Consider the following 13,783-nt stretch of genomic DNA (forward strand, 5'->3'; position numbering starts at 1 on the left):
CTGACTGCTCAAAAGTCCTACTGACTTTGGATTCAAATCAATGAATTCAAGTTACTACTCGTTATTTGAGCTGCAGGAACTGTCTACATGTGGACTCTCAAGCTAAGGCAAAGGCAACATAATACATCCTCCCTTAGTTCTCTTTCACAGTAGAATTAATGACCCGGCATTATGTGATGCTTATAAAGGCCAAAGAACATGCAGATGGGTAACAATCAAGGTCAGTGCATTCAATCACAGGAACTTGATTATGTGATGTCCCATCAAAACATTCATCTGTTTGAAGGTTTGGAAGACGTGTGTATAAATGGTGAAAACTCAGAGAACTTCCTAGAAATTAATCTACCTATTTACTAGCACTTCTGCCTTTCTTGCCCTGTTATTTTGAAGGAATTTTTGCATAAAGCAGATTCTTGTCTCTTAAAATTTATTTTTCTACTGGTAACTCTTTCTCTCTTCTACATATCTGCATCACAGATTTTAACTTGCTGTTAGGGAAATAATTCAGCTAAGAGAAGTACAGACATGGCCATTGGAATCAGGAGGTCTTCAAGAATATAACTGTTAGCTTAATTTAAGAAATTGGGCCAAATCTTAAAACCAGACTCATTATATATTAATCAGTGAAAATTCAGATCTCATTTTTGACTCGTTTAAATTTGAAGCACAAAAGTTACTGCAGAATCAGGATGTACCTCAGTCTTCTTGCCAGAGCAAAAATTGAGCAAGGATGCCAGGATCCAAGCAAGTAATTATAGACTAAAAGACAAGAATCAAACTGACAAGAATTGACACCTGACTATAACTGTTGGAACCTTTTCAAAAATAATGGGAATGAGAAGAAAAAAAAAAAAAGATATTGCAGAGTTATTGATTCCTGATTGTGCTGCAGAGCAAACATGGCAGCAGTGCCACAGCAGGGCAGAGGGGTGAATTATTTTAGAATTTGAATGACAGCTGTCAAAAATATTATGACCCTTACTGGTCTTGAGAGACTGAAACGAGCTTGAAAACTGAGCCACTCACATAGTTATTAAGCCGATGTGTGGCAAAACCAGAGACACTAAGTAAAGCCAGCACTGTGATATCTGCTTAAAAGGCAAAAGCAATACCATAAAAAACACTGTCTATGTTTTGCCCTTATTTACAATGTTCATTAGGTTAAATTATTGCTTTGTTCGACACTGAGTAGGAATTGCTGTGCTCTTACAACCTGACATTGCCAGGCCAGGCAAATGTCAGGATTTCTATTGAGTGTGTCAGGAGAGGGTGCCCAGACTTGGCTCCTCCTGGGAAGGAACGACAGAACTGTAAATGCCAAGTATCACCAAGCCACTTGTCAATTTTTCCCTCTCTGCCACCTGCAGCCCTCATGACCCTGGCAGATACAGGCTCTGACCGCATTTGTTGGTGGGTTATTGATGTGCCCTGCCTTGGAAGAACTTCCTCTTGGCTCCACATGGTACTTTATTCCCTTCCTGCATGTCTGCTGCTATGAGAAAAAGGTGCAGCCTTAATGACATCAGAAGGGGCTGAGGCTGACCTAGCAAAATCCCATTTTGCAGAAATCTATTCTGCTGTCCTAGTTTCAAACTCCAAGATCTAAAACTCTGAGATGAAGGTGCTCTTTACTTCCCTAGGCCAGATCACATGAATGAGCATTCCTCTACTCCTCCAAGCACGCTCAGTGACTGCAAGTGCAGGTTTTATGATTCCTATTGCATTGCAAGGAAGCCTCATGCACACATTTAGTACAACACAGGAACACTGCACTGCACAAGGTACTAAAAAAACCCAACCCCAACTCCAAAAAAATAAGGTCTGAAAGTAAGGACAAAACAAACACCAAAAATGGACTGTATAAAATCAGTTGTCTGAACCTCATCCTCATTGGTCAGGTTACAGAAAACATTTAACAACATAAGAAGACCATAAATGAATTAGGCAAGGGAAACTGTGATTACCAAGAAGGAAAAAAATAATCTAAATTAAAACAATAATTTCTAGTTTTTTTATAATAATTAATTCAATTTAAATTCGAAACAAGACAATTGCATATTCAGGAAACAGATACCAGGAGCCTGATTATTGCTTTTCCATATGGACTACAGCCCTGCTCTGGAGATGCTGGCTAAAATGGATTTTTAGCTGTACGTTAAAGATTACATGTTGATTGTAATTAGACTGGCTCAGGACATTTCACATTTTAAAAGTTTATGGTAATTCAAAATGCAACTGGTCAAATTAACAAGAAAGGAATGCATCAATGGCTGCTAAAGATTAAATAACTGCTTCCTGGATCAGGAAGCCTTTGAGCTTCAAGTTGCTGAAGGATGGCAGAATATTCTGCTGAATGATCTCCTGTACACTTGCCTGTTCTGCTCTTCCATAGCTGTGCATCACTATCAACCATTGCGTCAGCTACCAAGGAGGAAAATACTGTTTTACTCCTCTGGGCTCTCACCTCTTTATTCACAGACAGATTCTAAAGCTGGAAAGAACAGTTAAGTCTACAGGGTTTAAGGAATCTATATAACAAAGTCCATGTGCTCAGTCCAGTAACCTTTGACTGACTGACATGTGTCTTTTAAACAGGGAAGGCACCTTCTGCTGCAATGACTTCTTCCAAGAAAAGGGTGCAGAGTAGTCAAGTCATCTTTCATTCTCTCTTTCTTTGGCTAATCGACTAGATCGAGATGATTAGATTGTCATTGGAAAGCATATTTTCCAACTGTCAAATACATGTAGCATCTTTCTCAAAGTTTGTCACCTCTTTTTTCCTATAAAGAATGCTTAAGACTTAGGATTCCAATGGTCTTGATTGTCACTTTGTGTAATTGTGCACTCAACCAATTGACTTGAAGGAGGATACGGAAGGTTTATCTTCTCTGTCCACAAACGGAATTCTTTGTGGAGCTCAAGAGGAAAAAGAAACTGTACAATCTCTGGAAGCAAGGTCAGGCTTCGCAGGAAGAGTACAGAGCTGTGGTTCATTTACGCGGGGAGAAGACACGAAAGGCCAAAGCTCAATTAGAGTTGAAACTGGCCAGTGTTGTTTCAGATAACAAGAAGGGATTTTTAAAGTATGTTAATAGCAGGAGGACATCTAAAGAAAATATTGCACCTATACTTGTTGAAGATTGTCATCTGACTAATAGGGATGAAAAGAAAGTGGAGGAATTCAATGTGCTTTTGCCTCAGTCTTTAATAATATTGATAGACCTTGGGCTGCTCAGTCCCCTAAGTCAGAGGACCATGAGCGTGGAAACAGTGACTTTCTATTTGTGGACACTGAAATTGTAAGGGATGAGGTGTAGCAACTCCATGTTTTCAAGTCCATGGGGTCTGATGGGATTCATCCCAGAGTTCCAAAGGAGCTATGTTATGGTAGGACCCCTCTCGATAATCTATCAAAGGTCTTGGGATTCTAGAGAGGTCCCTGCTGACTGGAAGCTATTCAGTGTTATTCTAATCTACAGAAAGGGTGTGAGGGAAGACATGAGGAACTACAGACCTGGGAAAACTATGAAGAAGATTATACTGGGTACTATTGAAAGGCATTTAAAAACCAGCACAATCATCAGGCACAGTGAACACGAGTTCACCAAGGAAAGTCCTGTTTAACTAATTTGATATCCTTCTATGACAGGATCACCTGCCCAGTGGATGAAGGGAAGGCAGTGGATGTAGTTTTTCTGGATTTTATTGAGGCTTTTGATACTGTCCCTTACAGCATTCTTCTAGACAAGTTGGCCAACTGTGGGATGAAGAGGTTCATGGTGTACTGGATGAAGAATTGGCTGAAGGGCAGAGATCAAAGGGTTGTAGCGAATGGGGCTACATCTGGCTGGCGACTGGTCACCACGGTGTTCCTCGGTTCAATTCTAGGGCCAGTTCTGATCATATCTTTATCAATGATCTGGTTCAAGGCGTTGAATGCTCCATTAACAAGTTTGCTGATGATACCAAACCAGGAGGTGCTGTTGACTGTCTTGAGATACAGAAGGCCTTGCAGAGAGATCTAGATAGATTGGAGCACTGGGCTATGACTAATGGGATGAAATTTAACAAGTTGAAATGCTGGATACAGCAGCTGGGATGGAGTAACGCTGGGCACAAGTATAAATTGGGAGAGGAGCGGCTGGAGAGCAAGGCTGGCTGTGTTTAAGAGGCATTTGGACAATGCCCTTAGTAATTTGCTTTAACTTTTGGTCAGCCCTGAATTGGCCAGGCAGTTGGACTGGATGATTATTGTAGGTCCCTTCCAACTGTAAATTCTATTCTATTCTATTCTATTCTATTCTATTCTATTCTATTCTATTCTATTCTATTCTATTCTATTCTATTCTATTCTATTCTATTCTATTCTATTCTATTCTATTCTATTCTATTCTATTCTATTCTATTCTATTCTATTCTATTCTAATTCCACTCCATTCCATTCCATTCTAGGCTGACACTAGACAAAAACATTGTTAAAGGAGAGACTTCTTTCAGACTGCTACTGAGATACTGTCCTTTTAAGATGTTTACTGATGTTGTACCATAAGAGCTAAAAGAGCAGCTGCAATGTTGCTACAATATGAGCAATGTGACCCAGAAGTTCCTGGGCTATTTTCCTGAGGTGTCAGCAAACAACTGTACGCAAGTCCCCAGGAGTTTCTCTGCATCCTCTGTAGATGCTCTTCTGTCTCTCTGCCAGACAAAACTGCCCCAAGGGAGCAGTGACATACTTATGGCGGGGGGCTCGACAGGCAGAAGTCAGGGCTCAGAGCTCTCCTGAACAGCTGCTCTCTCTGCACACACTAAGCCAGCAGCCAATGATGCCACCACTGCTTGAGAAACTCCTGGGAAAAACTGCTCTTTGCTTTACAAGATTCATAAAGCGTTCTTTCCTATGGAAGGAATAGGCTTGTCTGCCAAAGTCATGTCTCATTGGGGGAAAAGAAAGTGGTTTTTTGTCCTTTTGGGAAGAACCATTGATTCAGTATCATTATTGCAAAGGCAGAAACAGGAACCAAAAAAAAAAAAAAAAAAGGAAGAAGGCTTTATATGTTAATGATCATAACAATCATTGGTGACCATAGCTACTAATGGCATAATTTCTTTAACTCACTGAATAGTGACCTTCAGATTTCTCATTGTGGTTGCACCCATGAATGCTAAAGAAGCCTGCCTTGAATATCATGCAAATGGGACTTAAACCACCTGAATGGGGTGGCTGGTGCTGTTTCTTTTGGCTCCTTACTGCTCCAGCTCAGAGCAAACTCTTTGATGACATATTAAACGGAAGTTCTGGCCAGCCATTACTAAACTTGGGATTTTATTTAGTTGTGTGTCCTGTGCCAATAAGAGTCTTTTGTAACTAGTTCCCTAGCTTACTTTCTTCCCTTTACTTTCTCTGAATGGTCATGTAGACCTGTTATACATTAAAACCCAGCTGTTCTCTATCTCCCTAAAGTATGTAACAGTTTTATATGAAACAGTGTGTTGAGGTAGTTGAAACTTTAAACCTACTGATATTTTAAAATACATTTGCATTGCAATTCAGAATAGAAAAAATGTTCACTATGCACATGGAAATTCTGAAAATATTCTGGTTTGGAAATCTTCAAAATATAATTGTGATATCTGCTTCATACCATTTGGGGTCAATCTAGATTAAAAACAGTTTATAATGATCAGAAAGCATACTTGTTCCAATATAACTCAGTGTAGGTTTTGCCTATATTTGTACTGCTGGAGAGTAACTCATGTTTTAGAAGCTTAATAATTAGTTTCACAACTGATGATGAAAAGTAGAGCTTTCATTAGTATCTCTAGGTTCACTTTCCTCTAGACATGGATCTCTTAACAGATAATTAACTCTAGTTTTCCAGTGGAGTTTTATTGTAAGAATATTTTGTTTCCCTGACTTTCTTCACTTAAGGGATTTAGATTAAAACGTGTCTAGATTTAGTCAACTGTTAATAAGATTTGGGATTTCTAGGAGATAGGAATATTTAACTATATATAAAAGAAAATTGATTATATTATTGATTACCATGATGGATCACATTTTAAAATCAGACTAATGCAGAGTAAAACCAGAATAATGCAACTAAAATTATTGTAGTTGATCTAGATTTAAATCAGCAGGATGTATCACTATCTGTATCTGTAAGCAGTGTCTCTTATGTAAAAGAGGGATAAAAATAGATGTAGAATTTTTATATATATCGTTTTATATATATATTCATCATAAGAATATCCATATTTGATCATATCAGTACCATCTCACTGATATCGTTCTCACTTCAGTGCTGGCCAAACACCTAAGTAAGCACACAAGTGCAGAAAAATATTTACAGCTATTTCTCCAAGCCATAATGTAGGGTTCATGATCATTCTCATCCAAAATCAATGAGACGGTACTTGATATCCTTCAACAGGTTTTTTCTTTCATGGGTTTGTACAATTCCTTCTTGCACTCAAATTTTGGCATCCACAATGTCATGCCAGAAGGACTTCCAAAGCTTAAGTACGCCCTGTGTGAAGAATCACCTTTCACTGATTGTTTTGAACCAACCCCTGTTAGTTTTAGTTGAGAGCATGATGTAGACAGAAGCCATTTTAGAGGGCAATTCCTTCATTCTCAGGCAGAAGGATAGCATTATCAAGTAACACTGAACTCTTGTAAAACAAAGCAATAAACAAAATCTAGCAATCCTTTGTGCTTTCTCTCGGGTAGTTCCAGAGGATAGTTCAGGCTAAGAAATCTCTGAATAAATTATTGTAAAAGTTCCCAGTGATCCCCAGCATAATGCAATATCTAACTAAGTACAAGACTAGTATCACACATGCTTTATGCAAGTCTTTGTGGGACATGAGAGGTTTCTAAACCAAAAATTGTCCCCACTCTCCACTACTTTCTGCCTCAGGGCTCCTACTTGCTGTCTGCAGGAAAAGTCCCATTGATACCCTTGGGTTCTGGCTTTATCATTTGGAAGCCCTGCCATGGCAGCAGGCACATAGACCTGGAATGCCAGAGTCCTTTGGATGGTAGAAATTCTGCAAATACAATAATCTCTCCTTGAATAATGGCCTAGTGACCTTCTAAAGAAGCAGGCACCCAGAAATGCTTTGTATCAGGCAGAGATTATCAGAAATAACTTATGAGTCATTCTGCTAGAGTAATGAGGCAAAAAAAAAGGAAAAATCTTTTTTTGTGTCTTATGCTTTACATTTAAAGCATATTCTTTAAAAAGAAAACATAGTATAGCTTCACAGAATCACAGAATCATTCAGGTTGGAAAAGACCCTTGGGATCATCGAGTCCAACCATCAGCCCGACTCTACAAAGTTCTCCCCTGCACCATATCCCCCAACATCTCATCTAAATGACCCTTAAACACATCCAGGGATGGTGACTCCACCCCCTCCCTGGGCAGCCTATTCCACTGTCTGACCAAATCCACTAATTCAAATTCACTACTGGGATGAAGATGTTTTGATGTCTTGCCTATCTTGGTAAGGTTACAGCACAGTCTCCCTACGCAGACCAATATTCTTTTAGGGGTGGACCCAGGGCAAAGATCACCACAAACCCATTTTTATTTTTGTCCATACTGCAATTTCTAGTTTTTTGTCTTTCTGCTCCTCAGGAGAACTTGGCTCCAGGGTCTCTTTGGAACACCTCAGAAGGTAGGTGCACTTTGGAATATCTCAGCATATCTGAGAGATGTTGGATTACTCCCAACCCTGCTTCAGTCTGGAGTCTTTAACACTGCTTCTGCATCTCTAATTAATATGGATTTAGGATTCATTAATTAGCATTGCTATGAGATCCATATAAAATCAAACACAACACAAACAGCAGAGAAAGGGTAATAAGATGTTTTGTTTGAATATCACCTTGGCTTACATTTAAGGATCCACTAAGGATGTTATTTCTGAGCTCACATACCCTTTAAAGGAAATTATTTTCACAGGCCAGACCTGAATCTACAAGCTAAGATAAATTTTTCTTACCATAATCAGCTTCCTCAACTGTCTCCCAATCATCTTACAAAGTATGATAAAAGACTTAGTTAAAAGCTTTTACCTGTGGAAACCGTAGCCAGATCAGCGCTTGACTGAGACCGCAATGATTATGACAATGAACAGCAGGACAGCCAATGCGACAGTGAGAAGGCAGCACTTCATCTTCCTGGCTCGTAGCTAAGAGGAGAAAGATAAAGAAATAAATACATGGACATTTAACAGAAAGATAGAGAGCGTTGCTATTTTTCCACTGGTAGGACTATTTGAAACAAGTCAATACAACATGGAGAATTTGCCTATTTTGTTGGTCTGACTCATCCTTCTGGACAATCCAGTTTCTTCCTTTTCAGTGAAAATCCCCCTTAAATACAACCACCTTGTCTACATTACTCTCTTCCTGCTTAAATCATTGTTTGTGTCACACTAAATTTCCAGGCTCTGCTTGGAGGGCTGGACTTGGGTAAGGTTATCCAGTTTGATTTTGGTCTGGGGCTGTCAAATCTGCTTTCTGGCTGCCAGAAGATGACTGTCTCCTGTAAGATAAAAAGGTCTCTCTCCACCCTGCTGTGCAATGAAATCTAGCCAAGCAATAAGGCAGGCTGTTTACAGGGTAGGCACATGTTCCTCCAGCATTAACCACCCTGATTTCATTCAAATTAAGATATGGTAAAAGAGTTTCTACAGGGTTTTAATTTTGATATCTTTCTACTTAAACTCATCAGTCTTCCCAGTGACCTCCATGGACACAGTGTTGTCTATGCCCATTTAAAATCTTTTGCAGATCAATTCCTCTTTCTCCTTTTTGCATGGATTAGAAGGGTGTTTCCATGATCCCTCAGTGTCAGTAATCCTCTTATCCAACACACACACAGACAAAAAGTAACTTTAATGAAACAGAGTCAACTCAGACATTTTCTCTGGCCCCAGATCAACCAGTCCTCCAGCCACCAGACTTGATAACACCATCCTGACATGATAAACCAATTGCTTTTTTCCAGAGTTCTTTACCTTTCTTAGAACTGAAGTGGCACTCTCACAGGTGAGATTATGTTAATATTACTGCTGTTACCCACTTTTCCAGTCTGCCTCAGATCCTTTGCTCACTGATTTACACTACTCAGCACCACATTACCTTTCTCATAGAGGCATAGCTCCCCAGCTGTTTTATTCTACAGATTCTTATATAGCGCGTGACAGGAGACTCATCTCTTCCATTGGTGCTCCAAAGTCCAATGCTTCATTCCCCTGCAACTCTCCCTGGGCCCATCTGTTTTGCTGTGCAGAGCTGGAGAAGCGCTTCCAGCAGGGAACTATGATGCATGACCTGTCCTCTCCTCCAGAATCAATCACCAACCAAACTGGTGGTTTTTATTAAACTGTGGATTTCCAGATTATTATTTTTTAACAAATTAAAACGCTGTGTTGCCCTGCCTCCAGAGCAGATAATCAGTGATTCATCTTGGCTCTCCATTTGCTTTTCAATTACTCACACAGAAATGTTTTCTTTGGGTTTGGAAAAAAATAGGTGTTTTAAATATATCATCGCATGTGCATGTGTTAAGAAGGATCTCTTTGTCAGGTATGTTAGGAAGGAGTGTGTGGGGGGACACTATTCTCCCCCTCCCCAAAGCCCTACTTGGGGGCACCCATTTGCTCACATTTTTCAATCAGTCTGCTGTGACTCTTGGGGGAGAATACAGGTGCACAAGGGCTATTTCTCTCTTTAACAAAATTTTTCACCCACAAAGTGATGTTTCTTCATAGTGGATCTGCACTTGCAGCCTTCATTTCTAGAGGGGTAACTACAATGAATTCTTAAAGCTGACTGCATGAGACAGCAGGCCGGCTACAGCGTCCTCTTTTCTTTTAACCTTGATTAAATTCAAGTCAAAACAGAGAACCTCTGCTTCAAACTGCAGACAGAGTATCTTAATGCACCTAGATGTCCTTCTCCACTTCTAAAACGCCAGAGCCTTTGTTTGGTCAGCAGAGGATGCTAATGGGTCATTTAGCTTCAAGCAGCATTCTCAGATATTCCTAAAGAGTTTCAAAGGCTGTACAGTTATCACTTCAGATGTTTTCTCCATCAGTCCCTTTACAGAGATATGCCCTTGTTTTATTCTTTCTAACATTGTAAAGTCCTGTTCACTCTTATTTTGCACTTTACGTAGTCTCTTCCCCTCTCCTTTTTTCTTGTTTTTAACCAACATAAAGCAAGCATAAACTCAACCATAAACAGACTAACAGACTAATCAGAGGGTAGGAGAGATACAGTCAAGCCTGTATTCTGGTATTTGGTTCATATTTTATGACCTTGTCCTGTCTGGTAAGTCAGGATAATGATTCCTGCTCTGTTTACAACATTTCTTAGTGGATTTAGTATTACTGCCCTTCACAGCCATATAATCTGTTGTAGGATGCTCCGGCTAATTCCTAATTCTTTCTTTACTTCATATTTCAATAAGGAAAATGTTCAGTTCTTTGAGCCCTTTTGGTCTCCAGTCATAAATTTGTACATGCTGGAGGAGCAATAGAAATACAGCTTCTGAGCCCTGCCCGATCACACATTTTCCACACACACTGAGGAAGAATGGCCATATACCCAGCTTCTTTTAGTCATTTAGGTGAAAAAAAATACTGATATATGAGCAAAAGGCAGCAGTTGCTCTCAAGGTACAGATGCACATGCTGCTTCAGGAAGGTCTATGCAAGCATCTCTTCACGTATGACTTGACACCCCATGGAGTTCACCACCCCTGTCCTGTGAAGAGGACACACCTGCATTTTGGTGAGCTCTTGTGATGCATTCCCTGCCCTTATCAGAGGAGAAAGATGCTAGCACACAGCAGGTTGGACAGATTATTTTGTTCACCAGATAGGATCTGCAGACCATGGTAGGGGGACTCTCTTCTGAGTATTACATAAACATACACTAACAAACAGCATACATAAAAATATAACGAACACCAGTTATTATCCCTAGTTTAGGTTAACAGAATCTGATTGCCAAACTGAGATTATAAATGGTGTCTTATTGGCATCAGTGTCATTCCTGAGGGAAGTTGGGAGAAAAAAACATCCCTATATCTTTAATAACTCTAAGGCACCAACGCACACTTGGAAGCACATCAACACCAGAAATGTAAGCACTCAACAGCTAGGAGTTACATTTTCCATGTCTGCATATATAGGTAGTATTTTTTCCCCTCCCTCCCAAGTAGGATCTCTGCCTTATTGAGTAATGGGTAATTATTATGCTATGTATATCATGTATGTTTATAAATTTTACTTATCTACTCAAGTTTTCTTGGGACATCCATCTAAATCCATGTTCACATGAAATCACACAAACCTTTCACTTAACGTAAAGTTTCTAATTTTCCCATGGGGGTTCCATGACAGCAGAATCATATAATTAATACTTTCTATCCCAAACATCAATGCAGTGATAGGTTTATGTCCATTTTAAGCCAGGGAAGTGGAGTCACATGTCATGGGTAGAACTACAGCTGGTCCCAAGAGAATTCCAATTCTCCAACAGAAAAAATAGAAGAACAATTGTGATTCATGATGCCATCCCTTGAATCTAGGTTAATCTATGCTTACATGGAAATGGTAAACCATTTCCAAACCTGTAATGGGATCATTTCTCACCAGAGAAGTCATGAGATGGATACTACTAGATTTCTGTCTCAAAATTATTAGTCTCAGAACAGCAGAGCCACAGCCACAGAAAGTTTAAGGAGAAAAAAAAAAAAATCAAAAAAATAGAAACCTAAGCCACCTGTAAAATGAGTCATTTATTTTATGACATAATTCTTTGGGGAGCTTTGCATTTTTATAACACTTCACACGCATCCAACTAATCCGTAGTTGATTTCATTTGTCTTTTTCCAGCTCTTTCTCCACTCAGCTGCTGAAGATCTTTCTTTCACACTGTGCATTAATGCGATTCTCTATTCTCCTTGACTTTCCTGGACTCCAGCATAGGAAGCTCTGAGGCAATGTGACTTCCTCTCAGTTCCTGCAACCTACACCCATGATTGCCTACAGGAGCAATAATAAGGTAATTTTGCCCAGCATCTTCCACTTGCACTTGAAGCATATTTAGCTGCGTACCAAAAAAAAGACACACCTAGGACTATTGGCACAGAGAGCTGAAGTGTACTCTTGGTACAAACTGAATTTTGAGGCTGTTCCCCCCAACTTCAAAGAAGTATCAAGAAAAACTGAGAGAATAAGGTTTGGGTTTTTTTTTCGAGAGACTTGGAGGTTTTGCCAAACACTCCTAGAAGTGACAAAAAGGTAGGGTTGCTTTCTCCATTTTTTTCCTGATAAGTTGCAGAGCTCTGTCCACGTATAGGAGGCACTAGAATTTAACAAAACCTCCTAAACCCCATGTTTCTCTCAGGGAAACATGTTTCCCAAAACTCCATTTTGGAAAACATTGATTCCCTTTAACTATCACTTAAAATGAATATCTAAATAGAGATATAGAAATCAATGGAACAAACAAAATTTCAGGCTGAATTTGGGAAAAGTTTAAAGCTACCAGAAAGTATTATCTTCTGCTAGAAAATGTATGAGATATAATTATAAGCAGTACTATCTGATTTCATTTTAATTATATTAGTTTATTCTGAACCTTGAACGGTATGCTGTTGCCTTGCTCTGGTTTTACAGCTCTGTCCCAACCTGTTGTAAGCTCATTTCCCATAACACCTAGAATCTGTTGATTAAATTGGAGCTAAACTATTTTCATTGTACACATTTTCCCAAGATGAAAAGAATGCAGCTTGGGACAAAAATAATAATCCTGTAGTAAGACGTAATGGATTTTTACAGTTATTTTTGCTAGACTCTCAGGGTTTTTTAGTAAAACAGTATAGGTAAAGATATATTTTAATCCTGACAGAGGCTCTTTAAACACACATGTGAAATAGGAGTCAAAAGCATGGAAGGAATGAGCAAGGCTATTTAGGGACATAGCTGAGAAGCACTTTATACTGACTGTCACACTGGATGTGTGACTGAGCCTGGAAGAAGACTTTCCCTCATTGTTTCATAAAAATAGGCTGCAAGTCATATTTTACAGCCTAGAAGATATTTATTTCTTGAGGGTGAAATGTGAAATGTTGAAAGACATTTTAATTATGTCACAACAGATCGTTAAGTAATTAAAAACTATTAAAGCCCATTACAGCCCCAGGCCCAGAAAAGCAAGTTTCATCTTGGAAATTCCTAAGCAAAAGTATTTACAAGGAGGAAAGAAATGTTTTCTTGCTAAGGGTTCAAAAGCTAGCTGGAGCAAAGCATAAATAATAGGCGAGGCTACAGGAAACTGTTTTTCCTGTATTTATATAGAATAGAAAACAATATAAGCATTTAATTCTTGTATAGAAAAGCAGCATTGTGCTTCTTTACCCTTTATGGACTGGCTATACTATTTGCTGCAAGGCAGGAAGGTTGAGGTTTCACAACCGTCTCTACTAAGGAGGCGAAAAGCCCTGGAAACAGGCATTTTATTTCAGGCAGGGATTTGTACTAGAACAGCTGCTCTATTCTGGGAACCTCAGAGCATATGACACTGCTTCAGAGTAGAGACATACCCTACAACTCCAATGTTGTAGCATTTTCTAGGTCTCCTGCAGGACAAAAGCATTGGGCAGGTTGCTATCTCACCAATTTCACCTATGTCACACTTTCTTATTCTACCTGTACCTGTTCTTGTCCCTTGCACTAGGATAAAGGTGATGATAGC

General features: G+C 39.3%; 1 protein-coding gene across 9 annotated transcripts in view; it reads right to left on the reverse strand.

Moving 5' to 3' along the window:
• TSNARE1 (t-SNARE domain containing 1) overlaps positions 1-13,783 on the reverse strand; it is a 508,719-nt gene that overhangs the window by 58,735 nt on the left and 436,201 nt on the right. For all 9 annotated transcript variants that reach the window (XM_074894731.1, XM_074894660.1, XM_074894674.1 and 6 more), the window contains one exon: positions 8,084-8,199. In XM_074894731.1, coding sequence (XP_074750832.1) covers positions 8,104-8,199 — 96 coding nt within the window. In that variant the 3' untranslated portion in view covers positions 8,084-8,103. The remainder of the gene's footprint in view (positions 1-8,083; positions 8,200-13,783) is intronic.

Source organism: Strix uralensis, chromosome 1, assembly GCF_047716275.1.
Source record: "Strix uralensis isolate ZFMK-TIS-50842 chromosome 1, bStrUra1, whole genome shotgun sequence".
Lineage (NCBI taxonomy): Eukaryota > Metazoa > Chordata > Aves > Strigiformes > Strigidae > Strix > Strix uralensis.